At 42.7% G+C, this 19844-nt stretch overlaps 1 protein-coding gene across 2 annotated transcripts in view; it reads left to right on the forward strand.

Annotated features, from left to right (window-relative positions):
* The window catches only part of SACM1L (SAC1 like phosphatidylinositide phosphatase), a 55816-nt gene extending 43088 nt beyond the window's left edge, over positions 1 to 12728 (forward strand). For both annotated transcript variants that reach the window (XM_004033988.5, XM_055382179.2), the window contains exons 14-20: positions 2542 to 2680; positions 4883 to 4952; positions 5072 to 5144; positions 5878 to 5971; positions 6081 to 6173; positions 6889 to 6946; positions 10849 to 12728. In XM_004033988.5, coding sequence (XP_004034036.1) covers positions 2542 to 2680; positions 4883 to 4952; positions 5072 to 5144; positions 5878 to 5971; positions 6081 to 6173; positions 6889 to 6946; positions 10849 to 10985 — 664 coding nt within the window. In that variant the 3' untranslated portion in view covers positions 10986 to 12728. The remainder of the gene's footprint in view (positions 1 to 2541; positions 2681 to 4882; positions 4953 to 5071; positions 5145 to 5877; positions 5972 to 6080; positions 6174 to 6888; positions 6947 to 10848) is intronic.
* The last annotated feature ends 7116 nt before the right edge of the window (positions 12729 to 19844 follow it).

Raw genomic sequence — 19844 nt, forward strand, 5'->3', positions numbered from 1 at the left:
AGGGTCTGAATGTCTTTGCAGTACTATATTATCATATTGGTTCAGGTTTACCATACTCTATGCATGTCAGTCTTTACCGATTTTAAAGCCAGAAGAAGGAATCTGTAAATCGTACTACCATTTTCTTCTGCCTGTGTGTGATGGTTCTAAACCTGGCAACCCAAATGCACTTTTTAATTTATTACACAATAATATAGTAAAACCTCTTGGATAGACATTTGCTCAGTTTTCAAAAATATCTTTTTATATACATTAGGTAATCAACTACAGTTATTTAAATCTGCTTTTTTTCTGTGAGGTTTTGTCACGAACACAGAAGGGAAATTGACCTCCTGTTGTTGGGCAATTAGAGAAAACATTGGCTGGCCCTGGCATGTTGTTGGAGGAGGTAGTTCCTTGGGTTCACCCATTAACTGCTGCCGTACAAGAGTGTAAGAAAGAAGGAGAGTTGACTCCAGAGTTTGTGTTCGTTGCTGTTCACTGTGGTCCACAGGGAGAGCAGAGCTTTCACTGGTGACTTTCAGATGATTTCTCGAGACTTTTTTCTAAGGGTTTTTGGGGTAGTGGAAAGAATCTGGGCTTTGGGATCCAACACACCTTGGTTTGAATTTAAGTTTTTCTCTTAGTAGTAATATGACCCAGGGCCACTTAGTTATTTTCAGACTTCAGTTTCTTCATTTGTAAAGTGAAGATGATAACTTACTATATAGTTTAAGCAATAATATTTATAACATATCTAGGATTTTATAAGTATTAATGGGGTATGAACACACATACACACCCTTGCACACACATATATATGTACACCAACTCTAAACGAACCTTACCAATTCTGCATGATCCATATGTAGATTTTTCATCCTAACACATTCTTCCACGCTTTTATTCCTGAGGTCATGATTTGTATTTAGCCCTTGATGAATCTGTTGCATTTTCTTCCTCCTCTTGGATTTTGGAGAATAGTTTCAATAGTTAACATTATCCAGTATTCATTGTTTGCTGTGTTCCATACACTGTGCTAAGTACTTTATGTGCATTATGTGTTATCTCATTCAAACCTTAGAGAAGCCTAATGGTGGTGCTGCTCTTACCTCCATTTTGTGGATGAAAAAGCTTACTATTTAAAGTTCTACAGTTAGTAAGTTGCATATGATGCTAAGGCTAGCAAACAGATGGTTTGCTTCCTGCATCCATATTAACCACCACACTGTGTGTTGTCAGATTTTTGAATTCATAGAATTATCAAGGAGCTTGTTAAAGAAAACATGGGAACTGGTAACTGTGGTTGGTTGCAGTGCAGACATCTGGGTGTTTAAGGGGAGGAAGGGAAACTGATTTTTCAAATAATACCCAATTGTTCTTTATAAATCTTGTACCATTTGCATGTATTACCCATTTAAGAATTTTTGTTTTGTTTTGTTTTTTTTGGCTGGGGGCTGTGGCTCACACCTGTAATCCCAGCACTTTGGGAAGCCAAGGCAGACGGATCACCTGAGGTCAGGAGTTCAAGACCAGCTTGGCCAACATGGCAAAACCCCATCTGTACTAAAAATACAAAAATTAGCCGGTCATGGTGGTGGGTGCCTGTAATCGCAGCTACTCAGGAGGCTGAGGCAGGAGAATCACTTGAACCTGGGAGGCAGAGGTTGGAGTGAGCTGAGATCATGCCACTGTGCTTCAGTCTGGGTGACGGAGGGAGATTCCATCTCAAAAAAAAAAAAAAAAAAAAGAAAAAGAAAAAAAATTTTTCAAAGTATTTAAAAAAAATTTTTTTAAATTTAGATACAGGATATCGCTCTGTCACCCAGGCTGGAGTGCAGTGGTGTGATCATAGTTCACTGCAGCCTTTAACCCTTGAGCTCAAGTGATCCTCCCACTTTAGCCTTCTGACTACAGGTATACACCACCATGCCTGGCTACGTTTTTGTTCTTTTAGAGGCAGGGACTCGTTATGTTGTCCAGGCTGGTCTCGAACTCCTGAGCTCAAGTAATCCTTCCACCTCAGCCTCCCAAGTAGCTGGGATTACAGGCACGCGCCACCACGCCCAGCTAAAAGTATTTTTAATGCAAAATATTCAATCCTTGCCTCAGAGATTCTGATTCAGTTGATCTCAAGGCCAGGAATCTTTTTTCACAAGCAACCCAGAGGATTCTAAAGATAGTATATGAATCATAAAGCCCTGACATCTAGGGATATAGTTGGAATAATTATGTTAGAGGAAACCCTCATCTGGCTTTGGGAAACATGATTGATTTGCACAGCAACCTTTTTAATACTCTTAACTTTACTTTTTCACATCTTTGGGGTGAGATGATCTCTAATCTTCAGCCATTTTTTGGATGGGGGGCTGTCTTGCCTCAGCCATTTAGACTTCTTTTTGGTCTAGGATAATCACATATGCCTGACCACACATTCCTGTCTGACCTTTTAATTTACAGTTTTTAATAATGTCACTGAAATGAGACCCATGTTATAAGAGTTAAGTCCTTAGTAAATCTGACCTACTTTGGTATGAGAGTGTTTATACAAATATGTTTTAGTTATTTTCTAGTGGACTCTGCTGGCCAGGTGGTGGCAAACCAGGAAGGCGTGTTCCGAAGCAATTGCATGGATTGTCTAGATAGAACCAATGTGATCCAGAGTTTGTTAGCTCGTCGTTCACTTCAGGCCCAACTTCAGGTGCGAATGCTTTTTTTTTTTTTAATTAAAAAACAACACAGCAAAAAATTAAACATCTTTAAAACCCAGTAACAAAAAATATTCACATTGCCCACACCCTAACCCAGCTCTTTTTATTTTTGTGTCTTGCCCATGGATGTCACATTTTCTATAACTAGGGTCAGTCTGTGTATGCACAGTTTCCACTTTTGCCATTTTCCCTTAGCATTTATGTAATCACAGTTTCTGATGGTTGTATTGTTGTGCCGTAATTTACTAAGCCATTCAGATTGCTACATTTTTGGTTTATAAATAACACCGTAGAGAATATATCTGTATATGTTATTAACTTGAATTATTTCCTTCATGTTAATTCCTAGAAGTGGAATTACTGGGTTAAAGAGAATAAATATATTATTTTCCAAGAGCGTCATACCAGTTTACACTGACACCAACAGTGAATAAGTAAATCCATTTCATTGAACTCTTTCCAGCATTCGATATTTTAATTTTTTTTTTGTTTTTCCTTGAGAAGGTGTCTGGCTCTGTTGCCCAGGCTGGAGTGCAGTGGTGCAGTCTCGGCTTGCTGCAACCTTTGCCTCCTGGGCTCAAGCCATCCTACTAACTCAGCCTCCCACAAAGCTGGGGCTACAGGCATGTGCCACCACACCTGGCAAATTTTTGTATTTTTTTGTAGAGACAGGATTTCACCATGTTGCCCAGGTTGGTCTCAAACCCCTGGGCTCAAGCAGTCTACCTGCCTCAGCTCCCAAAGTGCTGGGATTACAGGCTTGAGCCACTGTGTCTAGCCTCTTTTTTTTCTATTTCATTAATACAAAAGTAGCACCTCAAGATTGTTTCTATTTATCTCTCTCTTATTACTAGCAAGGAATATTGACTCCAAAGTAAAAAGTTTCTGACACAGCTTTGCTTTACCACTAGACTATGCTGTTGAGAAAAATAGTTTTTTTCTTCTGTGTATATTTGGAATGAAAAAGATGTAGAGCCCCAATTTTTAAATCACATTGGCATTTGTTGTGAGGGGCAGACAAAATGCATACCACATGGTTTCCTGTTCAGGTAATTAGTAAGCATTCAACTTTATTTCTGACAATTGTATGATACCGAGAAAGAAATTTTGGAGGTAAAATACCCCTTCAGAATGAATTGTTCTTGAATTTTAAAGTCGCACCTGCCAGAGGAGTGCTGTCCCTGTTGCAGTAGTCTGTAGTTTGTATTGTGCTATGTCCTCGTCTGTTGGAAGGTCTTCTAAGTGTAGTTTTTAATAGAAACAATATTAGGAATGGTTTGGTTCCATGGCTGATTAACCAAAACTTACTTGACTAGGCTCTGCAATCCATATTTTACAGTTTTACATGCTATATATAGTATTATGAAACCTAACCAACCTTCAGAGAGTGGGGGCAGGAGCCTCTCCAGCAGCTTTGCCTACTAGTGTAGGGGCTGTCTACTTGTGCCTCTCCAAGTCTGCCAGTGAAGGCAGAGTTCTTACCCAGCTAAAGGTCACCAAGGTGGCTCCTGTGCTGTGTCTGAGGGTGGGAATGACTCCTTCTGAGGTGGAGATGAGGTGTCATCTGAGGTAAGCAGTGAAGATGGTGGTTCTCAGAGGTGATGGTCTGAGACAAGGCAGGGACTTGTCATCTGTGGTTGGTGGTCTCCAAAAGGGAGTCCATAGAGGGGATTCAGGGGGCCCAGCAACCCTGGGATATTCTATGTCTGTGTGTGTGCACTTTTGGGGAGGTAGATTAGGTGGCACTCATCAGATTCTTAAAGGTCCCTGGGACAGAGGGTAAGGCTGGGGTGACTCAGGGGTGAAGAAGTTGAGGGATGATGCATATGAGGGGTCTCAAGGGGTAGAGGCAGTGGAAGACTGGGGGTAAGAGGGAGGGAGGAAGTAGCGGCTGGAATCCTATAGCAGCTTTCACTCTCCCTTCTGACCCTCTCCCTGAGTATAGTCCTGCTGCTATCCCTCAAGGGAGTGCAGGGGCTGCAAGGCAAAGGTGCCCTCAGGAGAGGCTTTGCAGTCTGCCCTGGGCACGAGAGGGCTGCTGCGAGCTGGGGCCCCGTATAGACAACAGACATTTCTGGCCTGCATCCAGCAACCAGGCACCATGAGATAAAATTTGGGGACTGCTTTTTCTTCCTAAACCATGTCTGCTAAAATCTATTGTACATAAATCTGGGTGTGGTTTTTTATTCCAGAGACTAGGAGTTTTGCATGTGGGACAAAAGCTTGAAGAACAAGATGAATTTGAGAAGATTTATAAAAATGGTAGGTCATTTCTTTAATATAGACAAAGTTGCTCAGATTTTGAAATAAATTAATATTCTGGATTTAGAACTTTGTTTGTCATCTTAATAATTATCAGCTGTTTTTACTTTTTTCTACAGCCTGGGCTGACAACGCAAATGCTTGTGCCAAGCAATATGCGGGAACTGGTGCCTTGAAGACTGACTTTACCAGGCAAGCCATGCTTTTAAAATAGCATTCCACATCAGTAGTTCACAGTCCTGGTGCTTTTAAAAATCACCTGGGCAGCTTTCAGACAGTAGCAGCAACAGCAGCAAGACTCCAGCATCTGGGCCTCACTTGAGACCTGTGGAGTCAGGATTTCTGGGAAGTGAGGCCCGGGTACTGGTGCGTTCTTAGCCACCCTGGGAAATTCTGATGCTTGGGGAGGGTTGAGAGCCACCGCTCCACAGTGCTCCTCAGACCTTACCGTGTACCTGAAGCACCAGTCTTGAGATGTGCTCTAAAAAGCACCCAGATGATGCTGATGCTGCTTTCAAAGACCACACTGAGTAATGAGGACATTAATGAGAACATTTTGAATGTATTATGCATGCAGTGGCTCTTTTTCTGCTGTGTGGGTTCCCTGGGAGCAGAATAAGATTTCTAGTCTGTTTGCTTTGCTGTGTCCTACCACTTAACCTGGGCTATGTATTTCTCTTCATATTTCTTGTCTTTGCAACTGGAATTAGTATGTTTCTTTGTGCCTCCTTTGGTAATATTTTAGAAAGAAAATAGGTATTTCTTGGACCTACAAGTGATGTCTTTTGTGAAGTATCTATATTTTCAGGGATAGTTTTTAAAATCTGTCACTCACTTATTTCTATACCTTATGCTTATTGGCCATAAAACAGTGTGAAAATTCAGGGTACAAACCTGTAACTTAAAACTTAACCTCTTTAACCAGAACTGGAAAGAGAACTCATTTGGGACTTATAATGGATGGCTGGAACTCAATGATACGATATTATAAGAACAACTTTTCCGATGGATTTAGACAAGTAAGTTTGTATTTGATGCTTTCCTGGCATTAGGCGGTTGTATCTTTGCATTGTTCATTACTAATGTTATCTCACACTGAGTTTACGAATTTCTTCCTTTCTGTTGTAGGATTCCATAGACTTATTTCTTGGAAACTATTCAGTGGATGAATTAGAATCTCATAGTCCTTTAAGTGTTCCAAGGGATTGGAAATTCCTGGCCGTAAGAAACCATTTTGTATTTTTCAAGTTTTTAAAAGCATTGTGTCTGAAGGTATAGATGGTTTCAGTCTCAATTTAAAACGTTATATGTTGTTTTATATTTCATTACATGAAATATAAATACTTAAGTTTTCCAAAGAGGTCAGGCTGAGGAGTACAGTAACTGTGGAGCATTTGTTTTCTTTTCCTCAGACTGTCTCACACATCCTTTTCATGTGAAGTCACATAAGCAAAGGGAATGTGGAAGCTTTCTCATTTCAGGAAAACTTCAATTATCTTACATTGAGGGAATTGCCAGAGACAAACGTGTTACATGGAAGGCAAAGTTTATTTTTGATGCTTCTCTCCTTTTTGACTCCTCTGTTCACCAGACCCTGCAAGAGCCGCTCTGGATTTTGTTTCCAGTGTGTCAAGTGCCCTGGAATGGAAGGGAGGCCTAGTGTTCTAGGTCCTCATTTGGGCATCCTCCTTCCATTTAGCACTCTTTGGCTTGGAGCAAAAGCATGCTTCTTCCGATCTTACCACATCCCCCATCTAAAGTCTAGGGCAGTTGTGATTGAACCCATAAATAATAATGTTTTGTTGACAAAAGATATTAGCTGTGTATTAGCTGACAGATGAGTTTTATTCTTTTCCCAAGCAATGCATGCACAACTGATTTTGCAGCCATTCATTAGCATTCTTAAATGATGATCTCTTTCTATTGTCTTTTCCAGTTGCCTATCATCATGGTTGTTGCCTTTTCAATGTGCATTATCTGTTTGCTTATGGCTGGTAAGTCTGCTCCACACATTTGTTTCTTAGTTAGAATGTTGACCTTTTACAACATCTTAAGTTTTTGAGTTCACCGAACACTTGATGTTTCCGTATTAAATTTAATGGGTAAAGTGGATGTGACATTGTCACATTAGATGTGACATTAGATTGTCATTAGATGTGACAGGAAGAAAAATAACATACCTAGTAGTTTGATGGTTGTCGTTTTTTTTAACCTCAGATTTTAAAAACATGTTTTTCTTATTACTGTAAACCAGTGAGTGTCTGAGACAGGTCTCAGTCAGTTTAGAGGCTTAATTTGCCAAGGTTGAGGACCTGCCCAGGAAAAAGAGACACAAGATACAGTAGGATCAGTATCTTGTGCTTTTTCCGAAGAGGGTTTTAAGGACTTCAGTATTAAATGGGGAAAGAGTGTACAGGAGAGGAAGGAGGAATGGAAACAAAAGGGGAGGGTAGGTAGTAAGATAAATGGTCACATTCTTGTGAGACTTTGATTAGCACTCACTGAATCCATGTTACATGTGAAAGGACGGGGTAGAGGAACAGTCAATTATGCATTCATCTCCTGCTCAGTAAATCTGCATTTTATGTAAGACAAAGTAAACATAGAGTAGATAAAGAAGTCAGATCTGCATTTGTTTTGGGGTGGGCGGAGGGATGATTTTCTAGTCTTGTCTTTGTCCCATACCTGTGAAAATAAACTGTTAATTTACATTGTCAGGGTGAGGGAGATTCAACAGGACTGTCTTTTAGGGTAAAGATTTTGGGGCCCACAAGGAATTTGCTTGTGACAGTTTGTGAGGGTGGCCATCTGTGAGGATATGTGGCCCACTATCTTAGCAGCTGTCTACTTAGGAACAAAAGGAGGGTAGTTTTGTGAGACTCAGTTCCCAAGTTTAACTTTTTCCTTTGGCATAGTAAATTTGGAGTCCCGAGATTTTATTTTCCTTTCACATTACCAAAGTAATACATAGTAATTATAGAAAACACACGTAGGCAGAAAAGGAGAAAATATTATTTATCATCATACCTTTGAGAGAGAAGCTAACCACTCTTAACATTTTGATGTTTTAATCTTTATAAGTGTCTGTGATTTTTTTTCAAAAGTGAGATATGTATTTTCATTATCTGCTTTTTTTCACTGAGCAGTATGTTTTCCCATGTTCTTAATTGCTAATGGCTGCAAAGTATTCCATTTATGGATGTATAGTTTAACCAACTCAAATAAATGTAAATGGATTAAGATATTACTTATCATTAAATTTTAAAGGTTGAGAGTAAAATTGCCTGAGAACCTGAGGAGACAAGGTCTTTACTGGTTTTCTTTTTTCTCTTAGTATTTTGCTATGTTACTGAGTTAATAAAGCATTTAAGATTAAAGTGAGAAGAATGTATTCTTTATTTTCCTTTGAGTAATGTCCTGTACTTTGGAGGTTTGAGTCTGAGACTTGGTGTATTGGACCTTGGAGGTGCAATCCTAGTCACTCTGAAAGAAGAGGCACCTTCCAGCCTTCATCCTCTGTCCTGAATTCATTGATCCAACCTCTCTCTGCCTGTCTGAATTCCACCATCCTCACGGCACCATTCATATGCTCCCCTCTCACAGAGTGTCTCTCCCACACACAAGTCTTCACCTTCTGTCTGGATTTCCACAGCACTCCTGGTCCTCTCTCCCAGCACTTTCCTCTTTTAACCTCATTAATACATAGGGAGTTATTTTTCAGAGGTGGTATACCTCTTTGGTGTACCTGACATACCCAGTGTGTATTTCTTTTTGGATGGTAATGATTTGCATACTTGTTTTTTTCACTGGATCAGCAACTTTTTGAAGGTAAAGACTGTGTCTTACTCATTGTTTTATCTCCTTTGTCCAGGATATAGTAAGCCCTCAGTAAATGTTTGCTGAATTAAGGACTCACTCCACCACCACCACTAATTCTGTCACCTTTTTTATAGGGAGGCTCAGTTACCTGTTCATCTCTGTATTCCCCTCAGTGCTCAGCCCTGTAGACAGTTGTGACGTAGTTTTGACTAAATGCTGAAATGTTAAGTAGGGGGAAAGAAAGAGCCATCTTATTATTATTATAGTTAGCAAAATTTTTCTGTAAAGAGCCAGGTAGTAAATATTTTTGTCTTTATGGATGGCTGTACATTCTTTGTTTTTGTGTTTATAACCATTTAAAAATGTAAAAACCATTCTTACCTTACAATACAAAAACAGGTTAAAGCACAGGCATTGCCTGGGACATGACTGCAGGTTTTGGGGCAGGAAGGAAGAGGCAGCACGTGCCAGTTCCTCAGCGGCCAGCCCTGCTTTCATTTCCTCTCTAGATCCTCTGCCTTCTTTCCTGAAAACACTGTCCAGCGCATGCCATTTTTGGGGAGCCACTCTACTGTTAAATTAGTTCATTTTGTTGTTGTGACTATACCCACATTTACTTAAAGAACCTCTGGAGAGGCAGGAAAGTCAAGACCAAGAGCTCTGCCTGAATGAAACGGATGATTCCTTTAGGGAGTGTCCAGCAGAGTGGCTAACAAGGAACTGCCCTTCTTCTTTTGTCCAAGAAGAATTTTAAAATTCAGAGCCATGAAAATGAGCAATTATGCAAATTTGAGTATATTTTGAGTAAAAAGAGATTGGATGCTGTGGATGGTAACATCTCATGTCAGTTTATTCTTATAATGAACTTTGTGATGTTTGGGTATGGTAATATCTGATTTCTAGCTCCTGCTGTGGTTTTCAAAGAGAATAGAAAACAAATGTAGCATGATCTCTGAGGGCTTGTTAGGAAGGAGTCTGGATGCTAGTTTCTTCCCTGGTGTGCTCACTGGCCGTCATTCCCTGTATGTGTTTCTCCTTCTGCAAATGAGGCCAGTAGTGTTGCAGAGAGAGAAGCTATTCTCTAGGTTCAGCTATTCAAGGAGTAAAACAAAGTAGATCTTTGCCCACCGGCCTGCTGCTAACCTTTATGAACTTCGGACTTTGGAAAATGCATATCAGCAGAGTTGGGTTAAATATGTCATTAAAATATGTTATTGGCTGGGTGCTGTGGTGTGTGCCTATAGTCCCAGCTACTCAGGAGGCTGAAGTGGGAGGATCACTTGAGCCCAGGAGTTCTGGTCTGTAGTGTGTTACGCTGATCGGATGTCCGCACTAAGTTCAGCATCAATATGGTGACCTCTTTGAGCAGGAGATCACCAGGTTGCCTAAGGAATGGTGAACCAGTACAGGTTGGAAACAGCAGGACAAAACTTTCATGCTGATCAGTAGTGGAATGGTGCTTGTGAGTAGCCACTGCACTCTAGCCTGGGCAACACAGCAAGACCCCATCTCTAAAGAAAATGTTATTGACTTTTGTTTTATATATTTGTGTATATGCAAAAAATACTCTACAAAATATACATAACTTCAGAAAAGTTATGTATAACTTATGTTTGGTATTTATGAATATTCTATTAAAATTTTTTATGCAGGTATTTTGACAATAGCTCATATCTGTTATAGAACTATGAATTAAACTTAATAGTTATTTGTATTATTAAAATATACTAAAAGTGATCATTATTATTTATATAATATAATATGAAATCATTTAGTCCAGTGGTTCTCAAAGTGTAGCCTCTTGATCGGTAGCATCAGCATCACTTGGGTACTAGGAACTTGCTAGAATGCAGATTCTTGGGGCCCAACAGTTGATGCTTTATCAAGCCTTGCAGAAGATTCCGGTACTAGCCAGGGTTTGAGAACCACCGGTTTAAACTTTAATTAAGAGGTTCTTACATTTTTCCTGTGAATGTGCTAGTAAACTTTAATGTTGCCAAAATGTGCTAAACAGCTGAAAACTGGGTCTGATATCAACAAACGACTTATTTAGCTTTTTGTTTCTTAATATCAACAGGTGACACTTGGACAGAAACACTGGCCTATGTGCTCTTCTGGGGAGTTGCAAGCGTTGGAACATTTTTTATCATTCTTTACAATGGCAAAGATTTTGTTGATGCTCCCAGACTGGTCCAGAAAGAAAAGATAGACTGAATTTGTATTTGTGGAAAGCGGCTTGGCTTGGAAGATTCCATTGTGCAGAACTGGAGTCTTTACTGACCCGCTTTCCACATCAGCCCAAGGTCTTTTTAATGCCTTTATCCAAAAGCACATCTTGTGCTCCATGCAGGATGATGACAGAATTGATCTGATGTTACTGCCTTGATGGTCTCTTTACTATTGGGACAGTTAGATTTATAATTTGAAGCTATTCTGTAATTAAAATATAACCTGAATTCAGCTTGCAGAGTGGAAGCTGAATCTGTTCATTGTATTCTATTGACTGTCAATTTAATTAGCTGTTGCAGAATAAGTAATATATTTTAAAAACCTAGCTCCTTTCATTATTTAAAACAGCAAAATTATTTTTGTAGCTCAGTTTCATTATTGTCATTGTAGAAGCGGTCACTATTAGCAGGCATACTTTTCCACACATCTTTGGACTTTTCTTAAAAGTTCAGTAATAAGCTAACTGTGTTTATAAAATGTAAGTCTCTTACAGACATCAAGTAGTTTGATGAGACAGTCTGTGACTTCATGATAGGAAAGAGGAGGATGAGGTCTGGGGTTCTTTAAAGTCTCTGGTGGGCTGCCTCATGACTTTAATCAGCTTGAACTGCCAGTGCACCAGCAGTTTAGGTGTGATGAGAGAATTCACATATACTTTATCTTTTTAAAAAAGTGTAAATAAAATCAAAGAATGTAAAGTCTATCTCTTACACTAGAGGTCCAAAGCTGCCTCTGTTTTAAAGATTATCCCAATGTGGAAGATGCCCATGACTGGTCAGCTACTTCCTCCTATACATTTTGGTTTCTTTGAGGGTCACTCATTGAGACACGCAGGCCTCTGAGAGGGTCTTGTTCTAGATTTCATATTGCACTTGGAGGGCAACAGCTGCTTTTTCACGCATGGTACTCTTGGTGTTTTTCACTCTGTCAAGGATTTTGTTGGCTATCAATGAATGTGTCTAAAACTTAGTGCTTCCAGGTAGTTATAGTACTCCAAATCAAGGACCAACTTAAACGTTAATTTTTGTGCAAAAGCAAACCTGAAAAATATGCTTCAGAAACTGTGCATAGTTCTAATTGTAAGTCAGATTGTATATTCAAATTGTAATTAAGAGATTTAAATATTAGAATGGTATGTAAGGTAGTATAATTACCACTATTTTAAAACAATTCAGTTAAACACTGCTGCAATATTTCAGTGTTGTGCTTGAAAATATGTACAGTTTTTTTCCAATATTAATACCTTATGTTGTCCTTAAATATTTCTAAAAGCGCCTTTATTTCAGCATTACCTTTTTTTCATCATTATCTTTTATAAAACATTAATATAAGTCGTTACTTTTAGAAACTCTAAAGGAAATAATAGCTGGAAAACCCTCTGTAGTTTAAAATCAGTCATTAAACTCACAATAGGGTAAGTAAATATAGCCACCTATTAACATGTAAATAAGCATAATTTGTTCCAAAGATGGAATATTGAAACTTAGTTCATGTCTGCTGTAAAATATTATTTAAATGCTGCTGGGCTTTTCACTTAAAGAACTTAATGTCAACAGCTACAACAAAGACCAAATCTGAACTGCTAATGTGGCTGCTTTGTAGGGAATGGACTAATATCAGTGTGTTAGATCTTAAGGTATCAGTATTTCAGAATCCTGCGACGATTTTATTTCTAAATTCATGTACTGTATGTCCATAAGTGAAAATAAAATGTCATATTCTTTTCTATTATTGGTATCATTCATGTACTTTGAAAGTGATGTTTTTCATTTTGATCTTAGAATGCTAAAAATCATGCAAAATGATACGGTTTGGCTCTGTGTCCCCACCCACCCAAATCTCATCTCAAATTGTAATCCCTACATGTTGAGGGAGGTACCTGGTGGGAGGTGGTTGGATCATGGGGGATGGTTCCCCCATGCTGTTTTCATGAGTTTGCACGAGGTCTGATGGTTTAAAAGTGTTTGGCATTTACCCCCTTGCTCGCTCACTTTCCTGCCACCGTGTTAAGATGTGCTTTGCTTTCCCTTCAGCTTCTGCCGTGACGGTAAGTTTTGTGAGGCCTCCCCAGCCATGTGGAACTGTGAGTCAAACCTCTTTTCTTTATATGTTACCCAGTCTCAGGTAGTTCTTTACAGCAGTGTGAAAACAAACTAATACACAAAGCAATGCATGATCATCATAGAAAAATTAGAGTAAGCAAGAAAATCAGTAGCTTCTGCAATTTTGCTTTCCAGTTATGATCACTTAAGAAATTTTGTATCTCCTTATAGTTTTTATTTTTAGTTATAGAGAAACCCAGGGAAATATTTAGTAAAGTGTAATGTCCATAAAAAGGTGTCCCCCACCTTCAAATTGTAATTTGTTTTTCAAAATGTTATGAATCCCAACTGATGTGGGAAAATATTGCTTATTAGAAAATGACACCTCCACAGGAAGGTGTCAGCATGAGGGAAATAGTGATGGAAACACATTGGTACCTAGTGATGGCAGCAGTGGGCCGTCTGGAGTGGCTGCTGCCATTGTGCCGGCCATAGCAGGGAGGTGTGAGTGGTGGCTGCAGGAGCAGCAGTGGTGATGGTGAGACCCCTGTGCCCCACGTTCCCTGTGCCCCGTGTCCCTGCGGCAGCCGACTGCGCCGCCCCCACCCCTGTGTGGCCGAGTGGGGCCTGCCTCCAGGCCTGGAGCCACCACTGCTCTGGACCCTGGTCCGCGTTACCACCACTGTTGCTTGCTGTTGCCAGGAGGGCGGACAGTCCCCGGAGCCTGCTGCAGGGATACCCCTGGAGCCTGTCTCCCGAGGGGCTGCCGCAATGGGGCCAGGTTGAGTTGCCTGCTGGCGGGGGAGCAGCGTGATTGTGCATGGAGGAGCAGGCAGAGAAGGGCCACAGGCGGAGCTGGGCCCGGGGTGGTGCCATGCTTGCACATGGAGCACGGGGGCCGCGCCTGGGGCGTGGAGCTGGGGCTGTCCTTTGGGGGCCTGGAGTGGGAAGTGGGAGCGGTGCTCACTTTGGGGACCCAGCCAGTGGCACGGCCACCGCGCCCCTTCCTGCTGACTGGCGCCGGATTCCTGTGCCTTGGGAGGAGGCTCTGCGCAGGGTTTCCCAGGGTGGGATCCCCAGGGTCTGCCTCACAGCGGGGTGACCGCTGAGCCTGATGCTCCCTAGGACCAGGCCCAGGGCCTGCAATCTGCTCCTGGAGGCACTCCTGCTGGGCAGGGCTGTGAGCCAGGCAAGGGAGAGAACCCTAGGCCACCCCTGAGCACTGGGACCACAGGAAGAACTTGTGGTGACATCACTCTTGCCTCAGATGCCAGCATGGGCCCAGCAAGGAACCCGAACCCCTACCCCAGACTGCGAGGAGGCGTGGCCAGAGCTGCCTGCACGTTCCATGGAGCAGGTGGGAGACTCGCCTTCCCAGGCACAGGACCTGGGTATCCGCACTGTGCACCCTTGGGAGCCAGATCTCAGAGTGGGGTTGGAGCCGAAGCCAGGCATTGTCACAGCTCAGCAGGGTGTGTGCACACTTGGGGCAGCACTGAAAAGCCAGCCTCCTGCCACGTCGGCCCCCTCTGGACTTTGGGCACCAACAAGCACTGGTGGAGGGGAGGGGAAACTGAGGGGGAGGCTAATGGTGTCTTGGTGCTGACCTGCAGGTGCCTCTTGGTCAAGCAGTCTGGGCACCATGGGTGGCTGCAGGAGGCAGACAGGCTCCTGGGCAGAAAGGGGCGGGTCCCTGGTGAGGCCCCACCTTCAGGCCACGGACGGCCTGGAAGCTGGGGGCTGGGCTGCCAGTTCTGTGGACCTGACTGGAATGGGAACTGGTGCCTTTTCTGGTCCCACCTATGGCTGCCCACGGACCAATTGGCATGTTCAGTTTCTCCCTCCTGAGGCCCAGAAAGGCCCTGGGCTCAGCCAAAGCAGAGCAGAGACAATGGGACAACCAGCTGCAGAGAAGAGCTACCCGCTCTGCTGATAGCTGAGCACTTGGGATGACCTGTCTGGAGAGAGCATCTACCCTCTCTGCTAGGAACTGAACACTTATCGGAACACCCTGGCTGCGGAAAGGAGCTGCTCCCTGCAGGTCTCCTCTGAGCTGTTCTATCACTCGATAAAGCTCCTCTTCATCTTGCTCATCCTCCACTTCTCCACATACTTCATTCTTCCTGGCCACAGGACAAGAACTCAGGACCCGCCAAATGGTGAGGCTAAAAGAGCTATAACAAACAGGGCTGAAATGCCCCTTGCTCACCACATTGTGCGCGAAGGAGAGAAGACCTGCAGCCCTTCAGGGAACCCAGACCTGGGAGTTCCCTGAGTCAGGGCTGTGACTCCCTCTTTGGGGCCCTGCAGTTCCTAGCATCTCCAAGCTTCTGGGCACTACCGTCTTCCGCACTGGCAGCCGTGGAAGCTGCTTGCATGCATGCCTTGGCCAGCTGCAGCCTTGCAGAGAGCCCGCACCCATGGCAGCACTTGGAGCTGCCTGCCCCACTGCAGCAGCCAGTGTGTGTAACTGCAGTGGCTGGGCCCCATGCTTACATACCCCTTGCTGCTCCGTACCTGACTTGCCCTTGGCAGGCATGGGATCCAGGCCCGTAATGTGAGCCGAGCTCAGCCTGCCAGGCTGAGTGGGCAGAACAAGCCCAGCAGGCCTGAACAAAACACGGGCAAAGGCACCACTGGCCACAGAGGTTTCTAGCCAGAAAATCAACACCCCAAAGATCCTGTAACATTAGGAGGACTCTCACTCATGTGGGAAGTGAGATGAAATTCCTTGGAAATGGCTCGCTCTTATGCCTGCGTGCTCGATCTCGTTCTCTTTCTCCAGCTGAACTTTGGAGCACTTTTGGAGTAATGTGGGTTCTCTGTATGAACAGTTGTTTTCTGACAGTGGATCAGAAAACATATATATTTTATATATATATATATAAACATATATCTCTCGAGGATAAATTATATAATTATATATATATTTTATATATATATATATAATCTCAGGATAAATTAGGGTAAATATTTAAAATATTGTCTTCCCATAATTCATTTTTCCAGTTTCTTAGTGAAATAATTTCAAAATTTGGTCATTAATTTGAGAATGAGGTGTCCTTGTGCTCCCAACCAGGGACTGCAGGGGATGTACGATACGTTCCAGCTCTGAATGACCTCAGTGCATCTATCACTGCATAACAAATTACTCCAAAGCTTACTGGCTTAAAGCAACCCCTATTTATTCGTATTTATCATCTCACAGTTCCTGTAGGTCAGGAATTTGGGCACGATTTAGCTCTGTCCCCCATTTGAGGGTCTCCCACAGGTGCCAGTCAAGGTTCAGCTGGAGCAGGATCCACTTTAAAGATCACTCTCGTTGTTGGCAGGTGTATTAGTTCATTTTCACACTGCTGATAAAGACATACATGAGACTGAGCAATTTACAAAAGAAAGAGGTTTAACTGGACTTACAGTTCCAAGTGGCTGGGGAAGCCTCACAATCATGGTGGAAGGCAAGGAAGAGCAAGTCACATCTTAACGTGGATGGTGGCAGGCAAAAAATGAGAATGAGGAAGACTCAAAAGTGGAAACCTCTGATAAAACCATCAGATCTTATGAGACTTATTCACTACCACTAAAACCACTCCCATGATTCAATTATCTCCCACTGGGTCCCACCCACAGCACATGGGAATTCAAGAAGAGATTTGGGTGGGGACACAGCCAAATCATATCAGCACGATTCAGTTCCTTGTGGGCTGTTGGACTGGTCCACTTGCTGGCTGTTAGCTGAAACCCTCCCTCAATTCCTTGCCACGTGGGCCTGTTCAACATGGCAACTTGTTTCATCAAGTCAGCAAGAGAGAGTCTGCTAGCAAGGAGGAAGTCACAGTGTCTTGTCTTTTTTTTTTTTTTTTTTTTTTTTTTTTTTTGAGACAAAGTCTCTCTCTTGTCCCCCAGGCTGGAGTGCAATGGTGTAATCTCTCCTCACTGCAACCTCCGCCTCCCAGGTTCAAGCGATTCTCCTGCCTCAGCCTCCCAAGTAGCTGGGATTACAGGCGCCTGCCACCGTGCCCAGCTAATTTTTCTATTTTTAGTAGAGACGGGGTTTCACCATATTGGCCAGGCTGGTCTCGAACTCCTGACGTCAGGTGATCTACCCGCCTCAGCCTCCCAAAGTGCTGGGATTACAGGCGTGAGCCACCGCACCCAGCCCACAGTGTCTTTTATAACTTAATCTGGAAATTGTTATCCCATCACTTTTACTACTTTCTATGCACTAGAAGTCACTAGGTCCAGCTCATTCAAGAGGAGGAGATAACAGGAGCACGTGAATACCAGGTGGCAATCTTTGGGGGCCGTCTTAGAAGTCTGCTGACCATAGTCAGTAAGGAGAGAATACAAAGGTGAAGTGCAGAGCTATTGCTGGAGGGAGTCAGGTGGCTTCCTGGAGGAGGTGGGGCTTATGCTAGGACCTAGGTGTTCTGGTTATCTAATGCTGTGTAGCAAATTAGCCCGAGAAAGAAAGAGGGGGAGGGAAGGATGAAGGAGGGAGAGGAGGGACATAGACACAGCAGGTGTACCATGAACACCCTATCCAAGGCAGCTAGTTGAGTTCCCCAGAGCCAGGGCACAACTCTGCTATTATCCTTAACTCCTGGCTATGTTTCCTTCTTTGGAAGGAGTGTTGGGAAAGGCACCTAGCTTGTAAGAATTCAATATTCCACCTCAATCTAAAGCTTTACTGTTTCCCTCTGTATGCTTTTGGGCATCTGGATCATGACTGGGGAGAACAGAACTTGCACCTTGGAAGCCCATGGTCTCCTTCCCACTGCCATCCCTACCTCTTCCCAGAGATGACCACTAGCCTTGCATTTCTTCCTAGTTTAGTACATAGTATGTATCCCTAGATACATAATATCTATATAATGTATATGTAATATCTGTATTGTTTCGTTTTGCTTGTTTTTGAAGTGTCTAGAAATGGCATCATTCCATATGCATGATACAGCTGGCCTTTGAATTCAGCATTGCTCTAAGATTCATCTACACTGACAGTTATAGCTGGAGTCCACCCTGTTGTTGTCTGCCTTGTTTGTTTGTTTGTTTGAGACAGGGTTTCTCTCTGTCACCCAAGCTGGAGTGCAGTGGTGCAATAGCTCACTGCAACCTCCGCCTCCCGGATTCAAGCAATTGTGCTGCCTCAGACTCCCGAGTAGCTGGGATTATAGGCATGTGCCACCACGCCCAGCTAATTTTTGTATTTTTAGTAGACAGAGTTTCACCATGTTGGCCAGGCGGGTCTCAAACTTCTGGCCTCAAGTGATCCACCCACCTTGGCCTCCCGAAGTGCTGGGATTACAGGCGTGAGCCACTGCACCCGGCCAACTGTTGTTTACTTTGAATGAATATATTACAATATATGTATTCATTTGGATCTATTTATGACGGTCACAAATCATTTTTTGTCTAGTCTAATATTGATGGATATTCTGGTTGTTTTTGGTTGTTTGTTTTTGCACTAAGTACTGCTGTGAGCATTGTATATGTCTCCAGCTCACACAGGAAATTATTTCTCTATGCTCCATGCTCAGTGGTAGAATTATAAGCCTGAAATATATAAGGTAACATGAAATTCTTTTCTAAATTGCTTGTGCCATTTATATTGCTCCGAGTTCCACATTATTACCAGTGCTTGGCACTGTCAGACTTCCTAACTTTTTAATCCAGTAGGTATAAAAATCGTATCTCATTTTGGCATTTCTCAGATCACTAATGAGATTGAGCATCTTTTCATAGTTTTGACATTCTTTATATTTTAGAGAATAATTGTCTGTTAGTTAATATACTACAAATATCTTCTCTCTGTTTTTAGCTTGTCTTTTCATTTTCTTATGATGACTTTTGATGAAAGAAGTGTATAAATGGTGCTGAATTGACCAGTGTTTTCCTAGCACATTTTGTGCTTATGTAAGACCATATGATGTCATCTGACAGAGTCCAGCGTTCTTTTTCCTGTAGAGTTAGCCAGTTGCTGAGAATGTTGTTGAATCTTGTCCCTCCTGGCCTGCAGTGCCACCCCTATTGTGTCTCAGGTCCGCTCTACTTGTGGGTGTTGGGGCTTTCTATTCTCGTCTATTTGCCGGTATGTTTTCACTGCTGAGAACACATCTTGTTGGATGGTTCTGTCCCTGCCATGAGCCCTGGACTCCTCCATCTGTTAGGCAGAGAGCTTGATGCATGCATTTTCCTGACCTGCAGTGCAGTTTTGAAGTAATGTGGGTTCTCTGTGTTAACACTTGTTTTCTGACGGTGGATCTCCAGTGAGAACTGTATGCAAACACTGAATTACACAGAGTTATCTAACCGGCAGGTCTTTGGTCAGAGGTTTGAAAAGTGACTCTCCTAGAGGAGGTATTGGCCGTGCAGCAGCACCCAAACTTTGTAGCCTGTAGAATCTTTTGTTCCTAGAGCATCTCATAGGACCAGCCTTCCATGGGATTCATTTTGTGAAAGGCCAGCATGGACGTGACTACTCTGGCCTTGAAGCTGAGAAACATGGGCTATAATCTATTTGTACCTCACCTGAGTGTTGAATCTGATGGCCCCTCAATTATAAATTTTAAAAATCTCATCCAGGTGGCAGTTCCTTAAGAGCCATGCACACACACATGCACATCTGCACACACCTGCTGAGAGATCCGGGTAAGTCTACGAGTGGGGAGTCTTCCCTGGTGTCCAGCTCTCATCCTTTCCTGCCTCTGGCCTCGTTCCTCTGGGCTGGATATCCATGCAGAGGCTCCATGATGTGCTGTCACTGGGGGACCAATTAGTAAGGGGCTGTGACACGTTTAAG

This window comes from Gorilla gorilla, chromosome 2 (assembly GCF_029281585.2).
Source record: "Gorilla gorilla gorilla isolate KB3781 chromosome 2, NHGRI_mGorGor1-v2.1_pri, whole genome shotgun sequence".
NCBI classification, from domain to species: Eukaryota; Metazoa; Chordata; class Mammalia; order Primates; family Hominidae; genus Gorilla; species Gorilla gorilla.